Source organism: Balaenoptera borealis (genome assembly GCF_965194805.1).
Source record: "Balaenoptera borealis genome assembly, chromosome: 14".
In the NCBI taxonomy this organism is placed as follows: Eukaryota; Metazoa; Chordata; class Mammalia; order Artiodactyla; family Balaenopteridae; genus Balaenoptera; species Balaenoptera borealis.
The window spans coordinates 69,197,443-69,214,099 of record NC_138875.1 but is presented as its reverse complement, the minus strand read 5'-3'; the positions used below and the strand labels follow the sequence as shown (position 1 = coordinate 69,214,099).

The 16,657-nt window shown below is 37.9% G+C and overlaps 1 protein-coding gene across 4 annotated transcripts in view; it reads left to right on the top strand.

Annotated features, from left to right (window-relative positions):
* TTC28 (tetratricopeptide repeat domain 28) overlaps positions 1–16,657 on the top strand; it is a 648,733-nt gene that overhangs the window by 236,755 nt on the left and 395,321 nt on the right. Inside the window, exon 1 of one of the 4 annotated variants that reach the window (XM_082355560.1) lies at positions 806–16,389. The exons of the other annotated variants lie outside the window; for them this stretch is intronic. Coding sequence (XP_082211686.1) covers positions 16,363–16,389 — 27 coding nt within the window. The 5' untranslated portion in view covers positions 806–16,362. Of the gene's footprint in view, positions 1–805; positions 16,390–16,657 lie in introns of those variants that run through there. 4 annotated transcript variants of the gene reach the window in all.

Below are 16,657 nucleotides of genomic sequence, written 5' to 3'. Positions count from 1 at the left end.
TTATGCTGGGATAATAATCTCCAAATCTCAGTGGCTTATAGGTACAAAGGTTCAGTTCTCACTCAACATGAATTGCTTATTCACATTAGTTGCAGGTCAACTGTAGGCGTGCTCCACAACTTTTTCTTCCAGGACCTAGACTGGACTCAGCCCCATATCTGAGACATGCCAGTTTCATGACAGAGGAAAACAGGCATGATGGAATCATGTGATAGCTCTTAAAATTCTATTCAGATGTGGCATATGCCACTTCTACTCATATTCTGTTGGCCAAAGCTACTTATATGGCCAAGCCTGACATCACTGGAGCAAGAATTATACTCATCTCAAAGGGAAGGATTCTTTTTAGATGGGCCAGGTAGAGTAGAGCAGTGAGTATTTTGAACAGTTAACACAATTTATCACAATTTCTCAATAAATTGTAGCTATTATATTATTGCTAAAATATAGTCCCTCCCTTCAAATATAACAGGAGAGTAAATACTAACAAATATGCAACAATCAGAGAACAACTAATACCAAAATATATACATGAAGTATAATTAAAACATGGGTTTAGAGAAGAGATGTTAAGACAGTCTGCATGGTGAATGATGGCTGTGATTGGGGTGGCAGGACATGAGAAGGGAGGGGGTTCCAGAACGGGGCAACAGATTAAGCCATGACCTGAGTAGGGGTAAGCATAACTGGTGGAAAAGACAGAGAAGAGACCACTGGTTATGGACTCAGGTGACCTGATTTTAGAGTCAGGGAGGATAGGGTTGGTGAGAGAGGGTAGTCCCAGATTATGGAGGACCTCAAAAACCAAGGGAAAAATTGGATTTGATATTGTAGGTAGTAGGGTGTTTTATTTGTTTTAAAGATAGATTCAGTAGAACCATATGATCCAATCAAAAGGGAGAACTAGATTGAGAATTATAATGCTATTTCTGCTACTTATTAGCCACTTTTCTTTGGATAAGTCGATGGTCATTCATTCATTCATTCAACAAAGTAAGTATTTAGTATTACTGTGTACTAGGCACCATTACAGGTACTGGAGATATAAAGTTGAAATGATAGAGATCCTATCTTTAACAAAGTTTTAGGCAGTTGGAAGGTAACTATAGAAAATGAAATAATGACAATAGGCAAGGAGGCTGCAATGAAGAACAAGCACCAAAGTGTGCCGGATACTCCTGAAGAGGCAGACCATAGATAAACATATCCTACCAATGGGTCAATTAAATTATTGTATTTTGAGTATGATGTAGCCATTTTGTTTTATTTATTTATTTTTTTGGCCACGCCACATGGCATGTAGGATCTTAGTTCCCTGACCAGGGATTGAACCTGTGCCCCTGCATTGGAAGCACGGAGTCTTAACCACTGGACCGCCAGGGAAGTCCCTAATTGTAGCTATTTTGAATTAGTGGAGGTAGCTCATGAGATGTCATAGATATTCTTTTGGGTGGAAAAGCAAGCTGTAGGTCCATATGCAAAGTATTATCTCACTTGAGTTGGAAAAAATGTTTGTATATGCATACAAGAGTTCAGGGATGGGGAGGACGAGTTAAAATTTTTATTTTATACTCTTCTATCTGTTCACATTTTACTGTAATATATTTTAACTTTATAATTACAACTAGTTAAACAAAAAAGTATCTCACCATAATCAACATTTACCCATGACTTTATCTCTGGACTCAAACATCCTAATCCTAAAACCTTCATGTTAACATATTTCAACTCTGACCTGGCTTCTTTCATTTATTCAACTTTTATCCTGATAATCCTAGTTGTATCTCCTTTTAGGGTCTCATCAAAGAGCTACTCTTTTCCTATATATTCTGAGGTTCACTTCTGTTATTTGTTTTGTTTTATTTTCAATTTTTTTATTGTGGTAAAACATACGTAACATAAAATTTGTTGGTATTTAACCCTTTTTCTCAGTGAACATATTCTTCCACCTCCCTATTCTTCCTCCACAGGACAAGCAACATTTCCTGAAAGGACAGCCTTGAAACTGATAGTTACAACCAAGTCTGGGCTATTTGAGAGCAGGGGACAATCCAGAATAGGAGATACATACAAAAGATCAGAGTCAGATAGTATATAAGTCAGGTACCAAGTTGTTCTTGAGGGCAAGAGCCAGGCTTTGGTTCAGGTTTCTGGGTATTTGGAGACAAGGAAGAAAAAACTTGGATAAGGAATAGGTACCAAGGCATCAATTTAGGAGATTGTACACAAGATAATTGCATCGTTAATATGGAACAACAGCAGTAACAAGAAAGAAAAGAGCTTGCTAATATATACTTTTTTTGCAAAAAGCAGAAGCTGATCTTGTAGTATGGGTGGACCGACCTGACCTGGAAGAGGGAAGCAGGTGGCACTTTGAGAGAAAGGTTGGAGGGCAAGGCAGTTTGTGTCAGGTTCCACTCACCTTCTTTAGGCTTTCTATTAGAAAAAAAAGAATAAGATCTTCAGAGTAGGAATATAAAAACTCCCAAGCCACTCCTAGTGCACATGCACACACACACAACACACACACACACACACACACACACACACACACACACACACACGCCTACAGGTAGGAGATCTTTTTTACTGGAATGCATGATATGCTAATGATCTGATAAAACAAGACTACACTGTTATTATTGGGGTAAATATTTCAATACTACCTTTCAGAAACTGACTTTTAAAAAAAGATTAAGCCTCTTGTTTAGGAACATATCTTTTGATGTTTCTGTCTTTACCAAATCCTGGTTTGTATTAGAACTTCTATTTCTGGGGAGATTATTGAGAAAGTTATTGAAAACCAGGCTTAGACACATCTGGAATTTTTCAGATTGTCTCACCCATTTCAGAGTGGTTTTTAGATATAAGTTTGAACGAAGTCCATACTACCTTCAAGCTAAACTCTACTAGGTTTTGTATTTCTTTTTGGATGAATTTGTTACCTTTCTTCCCTCCCTCCATCCCTCTCTTCCTTCCTTTCATCCTTCCTCTCTCTTTCTGTGTCTCAATCCTCAGACCCAGGTTCCTTATCCATTTAAATGCATTTTATTATTATTTTGAATTGTACTCTAAGCTTTTTGAGGTAAAACGTTTAAACAGGGTTTCATATAAAATTAAGACAAAAATACTTACAGGAAACATATTTTATACCTAGAAAGTCCAAGTAAGTTGACTAAGATATAGAAAAAATGAGAGTTCAGTAAAATAAATAGCATTACACTTAGCAGATATGAAAATTGTGACTGTTACTTGTCATTACGATCTGACTGCTTCAGGAAGCAGAGGTTTTTTTTTTTTTTTTTTTAAGATTTCTTTTTCTTAAGTTGGAACTGATTCTGACACAGAATAGTCACTGTGTTTTAGGATTGAAATTTAAAAATTTTATCTTTGAAATGGTGGTGCTAAAGTTGGTGAGAATTATAAGAAACAACCTTTCCACCTACTTTTTGGGGGCAGTTGAGAAAGGTTTGTGCACAGTTTTGTTTTTTTTTTTTTAAGAGTTTGTAGTCATAGATGAACCGTATTAGGCTAGCATATGTTGTTATAAAGATACAGATTAGTTTCATCTTTATTTGGCCTTACTAGCTTTGTTCTGTTTCATTGGCTCTAATGTGTCTAAACAAGACACCATATAGAGCTATGGTGTTCTTAGTGGAATGCTATAAAATATTGACATTTTATTATATCTTTCAAATGCTCTATAGACGATAATTACAGAAAATTGTTTTGTGGTACATACTTACAATAAATTAATATCATCAGCACATGTCCATGAATAAAATAACCCATTTAACCAAGAATGTTGTTGATCTGTTTTCTCAACTTTTCATACTGACATTAGTTTGCTAATTTTTAATTTTTGTTGTCTGGTGCTAGAAGATGAGTGATAGCTCATGCCAAAGATTTAAAAATTTATGAGAGAAAAAGTTTTAAGTAGAGAGAATTATGTATTAACTTAATTTTTCTGTGAATTGGGGAAAACTGATCACCTTTTAAAAAAAATAACAGCTTTATTGTGATATTTTCCACATATCATAAAATTTACCCTGTTAAAGTGTACAATTCAGTGGTTTTTCATTTATTCACTAAATTGTGCAACCACTGTCCAATTCCAGATCATTTTAATCTCTTGCCAAAGAAACCCTGTACCCATTAGCAGCCACTCTTCCTTTCTCCTACTGCCCAGACCCTGGCAACCACTCACTAATCAACTTTCTGTCTCTAATCGACTTTTTGCCGGTTCTGGACATTTCATATAAATGGAATCATACATTATGTGTCACTTTCTTTTTTAGCAGCAGAACATCTGAATCCAAGTCTGGAAACACCAGCATTCTTTTTTTTTGAATGTTATTTTATTTATTTTTTTATACAGCAGGTTCTTATTGGTTATCCATTTTATACATATTAGTGTATATATGTCAATCCCAATCTCCCACTTCATCCCACCACCACTCCCCCCGCTCCCCGCCACTTTCTGGAAACACCAGCATTCTTAACACAGCAAATTTGAGCAAAACTTCAGTAATTTTGCTAGACTGGATTCCTCATCCCAGCAGGTGGGATGATACACGAAAGTGTTGATTTGATGATAGATTCATCAACCGAGTAAACAGAACATTTCAAGGAGATGCTCTTTTGTTTAGAATTATTAGTGTTGCAAGAGGGAGGAATACCTAGTAGAAATGTGAACATGAAAACCCTTTAAGATACTAAATGAAAAAGGAAAATAATTTAAAATAGTATTTGTATATTTTGGTTAAATCTTTAACCCTATTTTGGTAGTTATTTGCTATTCAACTTTTGTCATTTACAGCATATAGCTAACCCCAGCTACTAACATGGAAAGTCATCCGTTGCACTCTATTCTACATGCAGAAGACTGCCAATAATTGTGTTAGATGGTATAATTGATAAGAGTGTTTCTGTGGGGGTTGGATCTTCTGAATTACCTTCCATGCAAGTTAGTTTTTGTCTTATATGTGCATTCAGAATAAACAGAAAATTCTTTATGATCTTAATTGCTATTGCTTAATTTGTAATCAGAGTGTCCACTATCTGACCCATTCATATCCTTTTGAAATAGGAAGAAAAAGCCCTCTCTTGTTTTTATATGGATGGCCGGATAGACAGCACTTTAAAAATCAGCATATGAATGTTTTGACTATCTCACTTAAGACAGCCTGTCAGTTTGGCAGCTCTGAGCCTGTTATTTCTGTGTCTTCTCTTTTCTCATTTTCATGTTTTGACAAATGAGATTGTACTTTTGACAAGTGATTTGTACTTCATCTAAGGTTTTCGAAGTGTTTTTAATTTATTTATTAAACTATCTTAAAGATCATTTTATCCACCCATTTTTGGGTTAATATAAGATTCTCTTTAATACAAATGAAAATAGAAAGTGATAGCACTGGAGTTCTTAAATAAAAAACATTATTGGGCAATAATTATTTTTCAGAATAATTATTGCTTATTTTTCAGAAGGTTATATTTTTTTCTATTAAGCATCTTCAGACTTAGGCCAGGGTGTAGTACTGATTTAACGGGAAAAGCCCCTTCTGGTGTTACTTGGGAGAGTGTATCTTTCAGAACTGAAGGTATTTACAAGTATCCTTTGGTAAATGAATAAATGCCATGCTGAAAATTTTATTGCAAAAGGAAATTCTATGTATTCTTATCATATAACCAACATTAATTTCACTGATTCATTGAATGAATATTTAATGAGTACTTAATATGTGCTGGGACCTGTTCTAAATACTGGACTTACAGTGGTGAACAATACAGATACCACTCCCTAGACCTTACATTCTGTTGGGTGACATAGTGATCAGATGAGTAAATAATGCAATTTCAAATTGTAATATGTGGCTTGAAGAAAACAAAGCAAAGTAAGAGAGTATGTAGTCAGTTTGGGGAGGGTAGTTGATTTTGTTCAGGAGGACTTCCCTGAGGACTATTTGAAAAGAGACTTGAATATTGAGAAGGAATATCTATTCTGGAGGAAGAGATTTCCAGGCAGACATAACTGCAACTACCAAGGTCATGAAGGAAACATAAGAAGACAGGTCTAGCCACAGCACAGTTAAGGAAAAGTATGGGAGGGTGTGGAAGGGGAAGCTGGGACAAAGTGAGAGAGTAGCATTGACATATATACACTACCAAATGTAAAACAGATAGCTAGTGGGAAGCAGCTGCATAGCACAGGGAGATCAGCTCAGTGCTTTGTGACCACCTAGAGGGGTGGAATAGGGAGGGTGGGAGGGAGGCTTAAGAGGGAGGGGATATGGGGATATTTGTATACATATAGCTGATTCACTTTGTTATACAGCAGAAATTAACACAACACAACATTGTAAAGCAATTATACTCCAATAAAGATGTAAAAAAAAAAAAAGTATGGTAAGAGATGAGGATGAAAGGTAGAGGCTAGATGATGTAGGGAGGGCCTTGTAGGACGTGGTAAAGGCTTTGTATTTCTATTCTTTGTGCAAAGGGAAGCCTTAAGCAGGTTTCAGACAGGGAACTGCATGATCTGATTCACGTTATTGAAAGATCATCCTGGCTACACAGAGAGACTGGATCACAGGAAGCAAACTGAAGCTACTGTAGTAGTCCAGTTGATATTAGTGACAACTCTGACTAAAGAAGAAGGGGTAGAGGTGATGTGAAGTGGCAGGATATGAATTAGAATTTGTAGGTAGAGAGCTGAGGACTTGGTATTGGATTAGATGTTGAGGGCGAGGAAAGGAGCGGAATCAGAGGTAACTGTTTAAAGTTTTTGGCCTGAGCTGCTGGAGGAATAGAGATGCCATTAATTGAGATAAAATAAGACTGAAGAATGACCAGATTCTTGGGGGAAAATCAAGAATTTTGTTGAGATGTCTTAGTGAAGATGTTGAATAGGCAGTTATTTATACAAGTCTGGAGCTCAGAGAGGTAGGAATTTGAGGTATAAATACGGGTGTCATCAATTAAGAGATGGTATTTAGACGCTTGGGACTAGCTGAGATCTGAGGGAGTAATTATAGGCAGAAAAGAGAGCAGAAGACTGTGCCTTGGAGCTCTCCAGCATACATACATATCTGTTCATGCGTATATATTCATGCAAGAAAAACTTGTGTCCCAATATAAACAAAATCGAATGTGTCTGTGTGAGTCAGCCACGGTTCTTAGTTGCAAGTAACAGAAAACAACTGTGACTTCTAATCAAAAGGTACCTGGATTTCAGCCATAATGGGCCCACAGTAACTGCTGTATCCTGGTTGCCAGAGCTGGAACCACCACTGCGGCTGGATGTTGTATACGGTGATGAGCTCCATGGCACTGATGACCGTAGCAACCGGATGTTCCTGTGGGTCCTGCTAGAGTAAATTCTCTGTCATTATTCTTTGAGTCACTTGCTTCACTTTCAAACTTCTGGCAAAAAACTTTGCCAGAGGTATTATGTTTTTATCCCAGCTGTCGGGTGGTGGGTATCAAGTAATTATCTGACCTCTTTGGTTACTGTCATGAGAGATATTTCCTACATTCCACCAAGACTCAGATAATGGGGAATTCCCCCAAAACAGAGGATGAGAGTTAAGATACCAGGCAGTTCAACAACCATAAACAGGTGTCCATTTGGTGAGTGTGATCCATTTGGTTGCTTATAGATTCATAGCAACAAGTCAGTATAGTGCCTCCAAATGGACCTCAAGAGTAATATTTTATTTCTACTGACTCTTTTCTCAAAGCCTGTTTCCTGCCATAGGATTGAAAAGAGATCTACTTTCCCTGTGTTCCTTTTAAGCATAGCCAGAGAAATATAGCCTCTTTTGGTTAAAAACACACAAGTAAATAAGCCCCCAGTTCAAGCATCTTTATTAAGTAAACCTTAACGTATTAAAACACACATGTAATTACTACCCTTGCACATCCAGGATTCCTTTAAGAACGTTAATAAACCCAAAGCTGTATATTCTGCCCCAAATATCTGACCACTGAATTTACTCCAGATAAATTCTCTAAATTTTAACTAAAGATAACATATGCTGAAGTTTCTCCCAGGTTGACAAATTATATAACAGCAAAATTACACATGCCCTATAGCTATGGCTGGCTACCTGGTAGAGAGAAGTAACAAGATTGTAGCCCAAAATATTATAGTCCATTGATCTGATCTATATGAGAAAATTGTAACACAGTCATAGTATTCTTAAGATGGAAGATTTGGACTTCCCTGGTGGTGCAGTGGTTAAGAATCTGCCTGCCAATGCAGGGGACATGGGTTCGAGCCCTGGTCCGGGAAGATACCACATGCCGCGGAGCAACTAAGCCTGTGCGCCACAACTACTGAGCCTGCACTCTAGAGCCCGCGAGCCACAACTACTGAGCCCGTATGCTTAGAGCCTGAGCTCCGCAACAAGAGAAGCCACCGCAATGAGAAGCCTGTGCACTGCAACGAAGAGTAGCCCCTGCTCGCTGCAACTAGAGAAAGCCCACGCGCAGCAATGAAGACCCAACACAGCCAAAATAAATAAATAAATACATAAAATAAAATTTATTAAAAAAAAAAAGATTAATTGCTTACCAAAGAGATAACAAAGTATTTCCAGGCTAGTACCCATGTCCTTTAATAAGCTTCATTGGAAAATGACTGAATGCTGGACTTCTTCAGTGAGTGCTAGATTTTGTTGTCTTCCTTCAAAGAGTATTGAACTTTGTTCTGCCAGATAGTTAAGTTACTTGTAGATTAAATGTGCTTTTTTCAAGATTTGTTTTTAAGGTTTGTTAGGGTGAGTTTACAGTATACTTTAGTTAACCTCTTCTGTTAAGAAATGACATTTCTGAGGTCTCTACTGAATGTCTCAGGTATTCCCTCCACTCTGGCTATTGGAACTTGAAAGACTTGCAGCCCTAGAGAGTTCTGACAATTGTTCTTACAGCTTCCCTTCACTTAGCCTTGTGGAGTTTTGCCCTACATTGGGCAATGTTGTATTCAACCAGAACTCAAGAAGCCCCTGTGTTGATCTCTGGAGCACCTGTCCATGTAGCCCCCTTAGAGTTCATTTTCTCCGTTTCTCTACCCGGAATGTTCCAGCTTCATTGGCTTCCTCAAACTGATCTCTGTCTCCTCACGACCATTGTGCTCTGCTTGGGATCCCCTTCCTGCTCTGTGGTCCGGAAAGTGCCTCCAGGCAGAAATCCAGGGTGATCATAGGGGTTACCTCATTTGTTTTGCTTCTCTAAAGGTTCATAGTACTGTGTGCATATTGTTGTCTGAAACAGTACGAAAACAGTGTTTTTCCTGTATTTTATCCAGTTTTCTAGTTATGCCAGGAGAGTAAGCCTGGTCCCAGTTGCTCTGTTATGAACAGAAATCCCATTAGAAAAATGATTTTACCACTGAAACACATGAAGATTAGTTCTGGCAGCTTGTGGCCCTTAATATATAATCAATACAAAATCCATGGTATGATGAAGAAAGAGAAAAAAACTAGGGTTAGCATAGTAAAACAACCACAGTAACAATGCTAAACATATAGCATTATATACAGGTTATATTATATATGTGTATAATTACATATATAGTTTAATACTCCCAACAACCATACTTAGATAGTTGCTATTATTATCTCCATTTTACAGAGTTGGAAATTGAGGTACAGAAAAATGAATTAATCCAGGGTCACACAGCTAGTATATGGTGGATCTAAGGTTTGAACCAGGCATTATTAGCCAAATAAAAATTGCTGCCTCAGGAAACTGGGTAGGTCTCCCACCCATCCCAACTGAGCAGTGAATTATGTTGTATTTTTTTCTTTTTTCACCAAAGCTTTATACATGTCACCATTATGTAAATGACCCACAAATCTCTTTATAGCTATAGCTGTAGACATAGATATATATCCTTACCTCCAGACAATCCCTCCACCTACCTACTTTACATTCCTGTGTATCTCTTACCACTACCTCAGACCTATAAGTCTCAAACTGAATTTAGTACCTACCTGTTCTTTCTGTGATCCATACTTTAGTTAGTAGGGTATCTCTTTTTCTAAAAGATGATGAAAAATTTGGGGATCATCTTTAAATCCTTCCTTCTCTGTCTCTTTCATGTAACAAGTTCTTAGGACCTGTTCTACTTGTGAAATGTCTCTCAAGAAGGGCCTTTTTCCACTTATGCTGCCCTAATTCAAGACCTCTTCATCCCTTATTGATCTTTTGTAATAGAAACTTATTTGGCCTTCCTGTCTTTAGTGTTCTCATATTCTTCCTGTCCTTCACAGTACTTCCAGAGTTAGCATAAAACTCAAATAGATTTGCTAATGCCTTGATTAAAACCCTGTGCTGCTCATCATTGTATTCTAAGTCAGGAATTAATAACAAGGCTTTGGAGTCTGACTCCAATTTCCTTTCTTCCAGCCATGATTCTTTGGGAATTTACTTAACCCTTTAGCCTTAATTTCCTCTTCTGTAAAATGGGCATAATGATAGTTCCTCCTCATAAAGGTGTTAGGAAGAATCAATGAATAAAAAAAATATATAAAAGACTTCAATGCTTAGCACATACTCAACAGATGATAGTTATTATTATTATTGTTAAGGTAATAGCATTCACAGCCCTCTAACCTTAAGTCCGCTATGCCTTGCCTTGTGTTATATGTGTCAGATCTGTGAGATGACTTGGTAATGTGGCCCATGTTTTCATACGTCCATATTTTGGCTCATGCTCTTTTCCTTCAGTCTGGCACATTCCTCCCCAAACACTGTCTCAGCTTGTTGAAAGGATACTGTGCCACCTCTCCTGTAAAACCTTTCTCTGTTACCACAGTCAGAATTAATTACTCTTTAGGGCTCCCATAGTCTTAATGAGAGAATATGTCATTAATTATTTCATTCTTTTAGCACTTAGCTTGCACTAAGAACTTGGGCTCTCAAAGTCAGATGAATGGCAAGATCAGTAGGGTTAGCTGCTGTTGTTATTGTTATTTTTATTAGTTGTGTACCTGTCTTTTCCTTCAACCTCACAAGACTGCTCTGTCCTTAAGGGCAAAAATCATCTGATTTATTTTTGTCTCCTCTCACAGTACCTAGTACAGTCCCTTGTATAGAATGAGTACTCAGTCAATATGTGTTGAATTTACAGGATTGGGCTTCAGCCTGTCTGACACTGTCTGATATAGTGGAAGGAAGTGAGGTGGATAAAGTTAGAGGTGATTTTCCCTGGATGTTGTAGAACAGTTTACTTCCCAAGGAATGGGAGCATGGTTCTACATCTACTTTGCAGTGTGGCAGAATTCTTATGCAACAGGTTATTTTAGTTTTCTTTTTTTAGCAAAGCAAGGCCTTTAATATTCTGAAAGCACCCAATTGTGTGAAATATCACTAATGAGGCCAAATTTTTTGGTCTCAAATATACTTCTACTTTTGTCCCTTTATTTCCTAATATCTCTTTAGATACTTGAAAATAATTTAGAGGTCTTTGGGAAAATTAATATATTTTCCAAATACTGTTTCACATTGAGTTTAATATTCTAAAACACAATAAATGTAAATAACTACGAAACTAGCTTTTCTGGGCATTTACCCTGTGATCAGTGTCAGACATATCACTCCTTAGGAAATCTTGAAGAAACTCACAACAATGAAAAAAGGTGTGTTTTCTCCATTCATTTCCTCTTTCTTGCTTTTGTTCAGATTTGAATAGTTATTGAGGAAAATACTACTTTAATAGACTGTTTTACAGTATCTCCCTTTAGGGAAGTGATTTGCAAAGTGCTATGTTTAAAAATGGAGTGGTACAAACGCCTTTTAGTAGCTGCATATCTGAGAAACCGTTCTTACTGTTGACATTGGATCTTTGAAACAATAAGCTAAATTACAACATTTTGAGCTGTGTTAGCTTGGTACCTCTATATAAATAATTTCTAAGGGAGAAAGTATACTGGTATAATAGTAATTCTATAAATATTTCAGATATAATTACCAAGTCAGTTTGGATTAAGCAAAATAAATAAAGGCACAAAGAAAAAAGCAAGATGATTTAATATAGTATTCATATTTACAGGCGTTTAGGTAATGGTCTTCTTTCGAGTGGTACCTACTAAATGAAAGCTGAAACACTCACCAGTCAGCAGGGAAAGAAATGCCATATAAATAAGTGACCCAAAGGAAATATACCTAAAAAATTGAAAACCAGCTTAAAACTTCACTTTGAAGTCTTAGATTATGTCGAAACATAAATATTTCCTCTGTCTCCTTTCTTGTTACAGTCCACTTGTCTCAGACTCCCTCTCCCCCAGTTTAAGTAACTTTGTCATTTATTAAGTCCAACAACATCTGAGCATGGGAGATTGCTCTTCAGTCCACAGACCATGCATGGTATGCATATGGATTCACAGATGCCCTCAAAAAACCACCCATAGATTAGGAACCATGTAGGTCTCTTAATTTACATATGGGAAAGTGAAGCCTTGAGTGGTTAAATCAACAGTCACAAATTATGACTTGCAGATGGAATTTAGACCTACAGGCGTGTTTTGTTTGGCCTGTTAAGATGCTTTAAAACTTTTGAGCAAACAGTTAAAATCAGGAAAATTTTAGCTTCTCATGAAAATTTAGAGGATCTGGCACTGTTGGACTGATATTCCTGTATGGCATCAATTGACTAGCATTATGTAGCATGTAGCAACTCCCTCTTTTACATGATTTATCTTTCTCCAGATTTACAATCCTTACAATTCCCTTTTATCTTACACCTGACTCTGTTTCATTTATTCATGTCATCTGCGTTGCCCTTCTGATAATTTTTGTTGTATAGCAAGTTAGAGGCAGAGTAAAAAATAGAAACTTTTATCTTGACCTCTAAGCAATTGTAGGTTCCTGCCCCCATCACTCAGGCGTTGGTTTTTAAGCCTTGGATTCTAGTCCTTCCATTACTATTGACTTGCTGGGTGGCATTGAAGGGGTCAGTTAACTCCTGTGAATTTCAGTTTTGATATCTGTCATATCTGTCAAATGGTCATTATAAGCATTTTAATTATGCACATAATTTAAAAATCCAAAGGTTTATATACAAAACAGCCTCATAAAATCATGGTTAATATTTTGTTAGATTGCTTCAGTCATGCCTCTTGACTATTGTTAATACCTTTAATGCCCTGCATCCTACAGGATAAAGTCCAAATTTCTTTGCCTTACAGTGTTCCCTACCATTTGGTTCCAACATACCTTGCCAAAGTATCTTTTACTTTATATGGAATGGAATGGAATTTCCCTCATTCATCATTCAATCTCTACCCTCCCTTCATTCTTTTATCCCATAAATATTGAGCACGTCTGCTGTGCCAGGCACTATGCTGGCACTGAGGATTACAAAGCTGAACAAGACAAAGTTTCTGCCTCTAACATTCTCATTCTTAAGCCTTATATTTTAGGCAAGTCAATATATTTTGTATCTTGAATACATCTTGTATAGGCTTGCCTCCTTTGCTCACACTATTCTCCCTTTTCTTTTTCTTTCATTATTTCATTCAACAAATATTTATTGATTGCTTATTGTATCAGGCACTGTTCACTGGGTGTTGATATTATACAGAGTAAAGTCCCTGCTCCCTTGGAATTTATATTCTTGGGGATATAAGACATTAAATAAATAAAATATATGTCATAAAGGCTATGAAGTAAATGTAGCAGGGTAAGGAAGATAGAAGGTAACAGTCATAGTGCTATTATTTTAGAAGGAATGATGAGAGACAGCCTTTCTAATATGATATTTGAACTGAAGGAATTAAGGGAGGGATCCAAGAGGGTATCTGGTGAAAGGGTGATTCAGGCAGAGGGTGCAACACATATATGCTTGATATATTCAAGGGACAGTGAGGTGGCCAGTGTGGCAGGGGCTGAGAAAGGGAGTGGAAGAGGGGTAAGAGATGAGTTCTGAGAGTTAGACGGGTCCAGATCCTGAAGAACGTTACTGCCTGTGGTAAGGACCTTGGCTTTTGGCTCTAGAATGAGTTGTATCTCCTCTGAATTTCTACTTCAGATTCCTTTGTGACACCTTCCTTGACCATCCCTGTTTACAATGGTTTCTCCTTCTGTCTCCTGGAATGCTACTTACCATGTAATTCGTTTGTTTAACTGACCAACGCAATGTCTGATTGTCCTCTTATAGGTCTTCAGCTCTGTCCTAACTTCTTTGTAACTAGTCTTTCTAGCGTAGGGACTTAGTTTTATACCTTTCTATCCTACATGATGTTTTGCACCTAGTTGGGACTTAATATATGTTTCTTTTGTGAGGCTCCAGCCTCAGATATCAGCAGTAGGAATTGGAAAGCAATGTCTAAGAAAGAAGTGAAAGGACTTTGTGATAGATGAGACATAGGAATGATGTTAATTAAGGTTTTAGTTTGTGATCCTGGAAGAATAACAGTGCTATGGACAGATACAGGAAGGCTGGGAAGAGAAACTGATTTGGGGGTAGATTGATGAATTTGGTTTGGAATTTATTGAACTTCCATGTTAGTAGGATATCCAAGTTAAGCTGTGCAGAATGGTTTAGATATGTTAGGACATATACAGAGTATTGATGTTATTTGTGACTGCTGCCTGCAGTATGTAATTTCAAGAGCAGGGATAGCCTTATCTATCTGGCAAATAATAGGTGCTGGCAAATAATAGGTGCTTAAATCATAGGCACTTAATAGTTTTATTGAGCAGAGAGGTAAGGTTGGTATGTAGCTATGATGCATATCATGGCTTAACTATACTTGTTAATATTATTATTTTTTAAAAGACAATGATTTCACCATTGAATTTCAGACTCTTAGGCTTAGAAAAAAATCTCGAAAGTAATTTGTTCTGGTTAACTGTTTTGGGTATTTTAATGACATTTACAATATATCTGATATAGTTAGTGTCCAATCTGCTTATAATCATCCACATCAGCCAGTCCTGCCAATGCATTATAGAACTCTGACATTAATAAGTTAAATATTGTTGAAACAATGGAGTGATGATACATCAGTTGCTATTATTATGTTCATCAGTTAGTATTCTAGTAGCTTACACTACCCATTAATTCCCAGCTATCAAAGTAGCCTCATGGTGAGATAAGAATTACTAGACATGTTGGATGACAAATAATAGAATTACATTGTATTTTGTATTTGGAGATGTGTCTCCTTAAATAGGATGGAATCATTTTATAGAAGCTGAATGAAACTCAATCTTAATAGCAATATTTTTTATAATAATAAAATTAGTGCTAAATTTAGAGAAGCAGAGTCTATTCTTGATTAAAATTTTTATTTTGTCAGATATCTTAAATCTTTTTCCTTCAAGTCACACTTTTAGATTATATAGCCTTTTGGTCTAGAAACCTTTTCTATTCCTTTTTTCTCTTGATATAACTCACAAATCTAGATCTTTTGAAATGGTTTCCTGATTCCGTAGGTCTATTCTGGCTCTGATTCCTTGGAAGCTGTTAGGTGCCTCTGAAACTGTGTGCTTACTTTTTGCTTTGGAACAGATGTCGTGGCACTAAGACCCAGAAACCATTTGCTCTGTGTGGCTGGAGCTGGGCAGGCTGTGCTCACACTGAAGGGAAGGAAGTCATTAGTGCAGACTGAGCTGTGGAGTTGGGTTCTTGCAGGATTTCCTTCCAGCCTTTCCCCACTAAGGTTCTTGGGAATTAAAAAAAAAAAAAAAAAAAAATCTAAACACACAAACCAAGTTTTCCTATTTACAGTGTTCAGGGAAGGTAGGCATTTCGGGAAGGGCAGATCCTTTCCCCAAGCTATCCAAGAAAGAAGAGAAAACAGCGTAAAGAAGCTCTGATTACAGATCTTTGGAATTTTCTTTGCTAAATTTTACAAACGAGAAATACACCCAGAATTTTGGGAATTGCTCCAGGCTGCGCGTGAGGGTTTGATTGCTTGTCTAATCTTTTTTTGAGAAGAGGAGAATTCGCCAAAAGGGGTTTGGATGGCAGGAGCCCGGCTGGGTTTGTGCAGCAGCTTGCGTTCTCCGTCGCTTCTCTGAGGGAGGGTCTTTGCAGCCGGCTTGGAGACCCCCTGCCGCAGGCTCTTTTTGCTGGCGCTGGCCTGAGGGGAAAATGCTCCGCTCTGGCAGGAGTACGCTGGTTGCTGCTGGGACTTCCTAGCCCCGTGGGAAGTGTGTTCGTGGTTTGGGGATACTTTTCATTGAACTGAAGGCGAAAAGACTGGACTCTCCTGCGCTCTTTCCCTTCGCAGTGAATATGGGAAAGAATTAGGGGGTGGGAGGGAGGCAGCATGACTTGCAGTCGCCGCTGCCCTGCATCTGTCCCCAGCCCCCAGCCAGCATCTTGATGTTCCACGTATCGGCTGTACAAATATGATGAAATGGCAGCCCCGGAAGAAGGTAAGTGTCCCGGAGTGGGGACGGGGCCCTGATGCCCGACCCAGGGAGGGGTGACAGGGGGCGGTTGCCCTCGGGTCCCTCCACTCCTTCCGTAGTTTGCTGGACGGGCAGGTCCAAGTAGCTCTGTTCCTTTAGGGACTTACACCAGTCCCTTCGGGACGGGTTACCAAGTCTGATCTGCGTCCATTGCCCTCTTAAGTTTTTCCTTCTTGGTATGCCCAGACTCTTCAGGGGTGACAGCTCAGAAACATCCCTTTGCCTTAGAAGC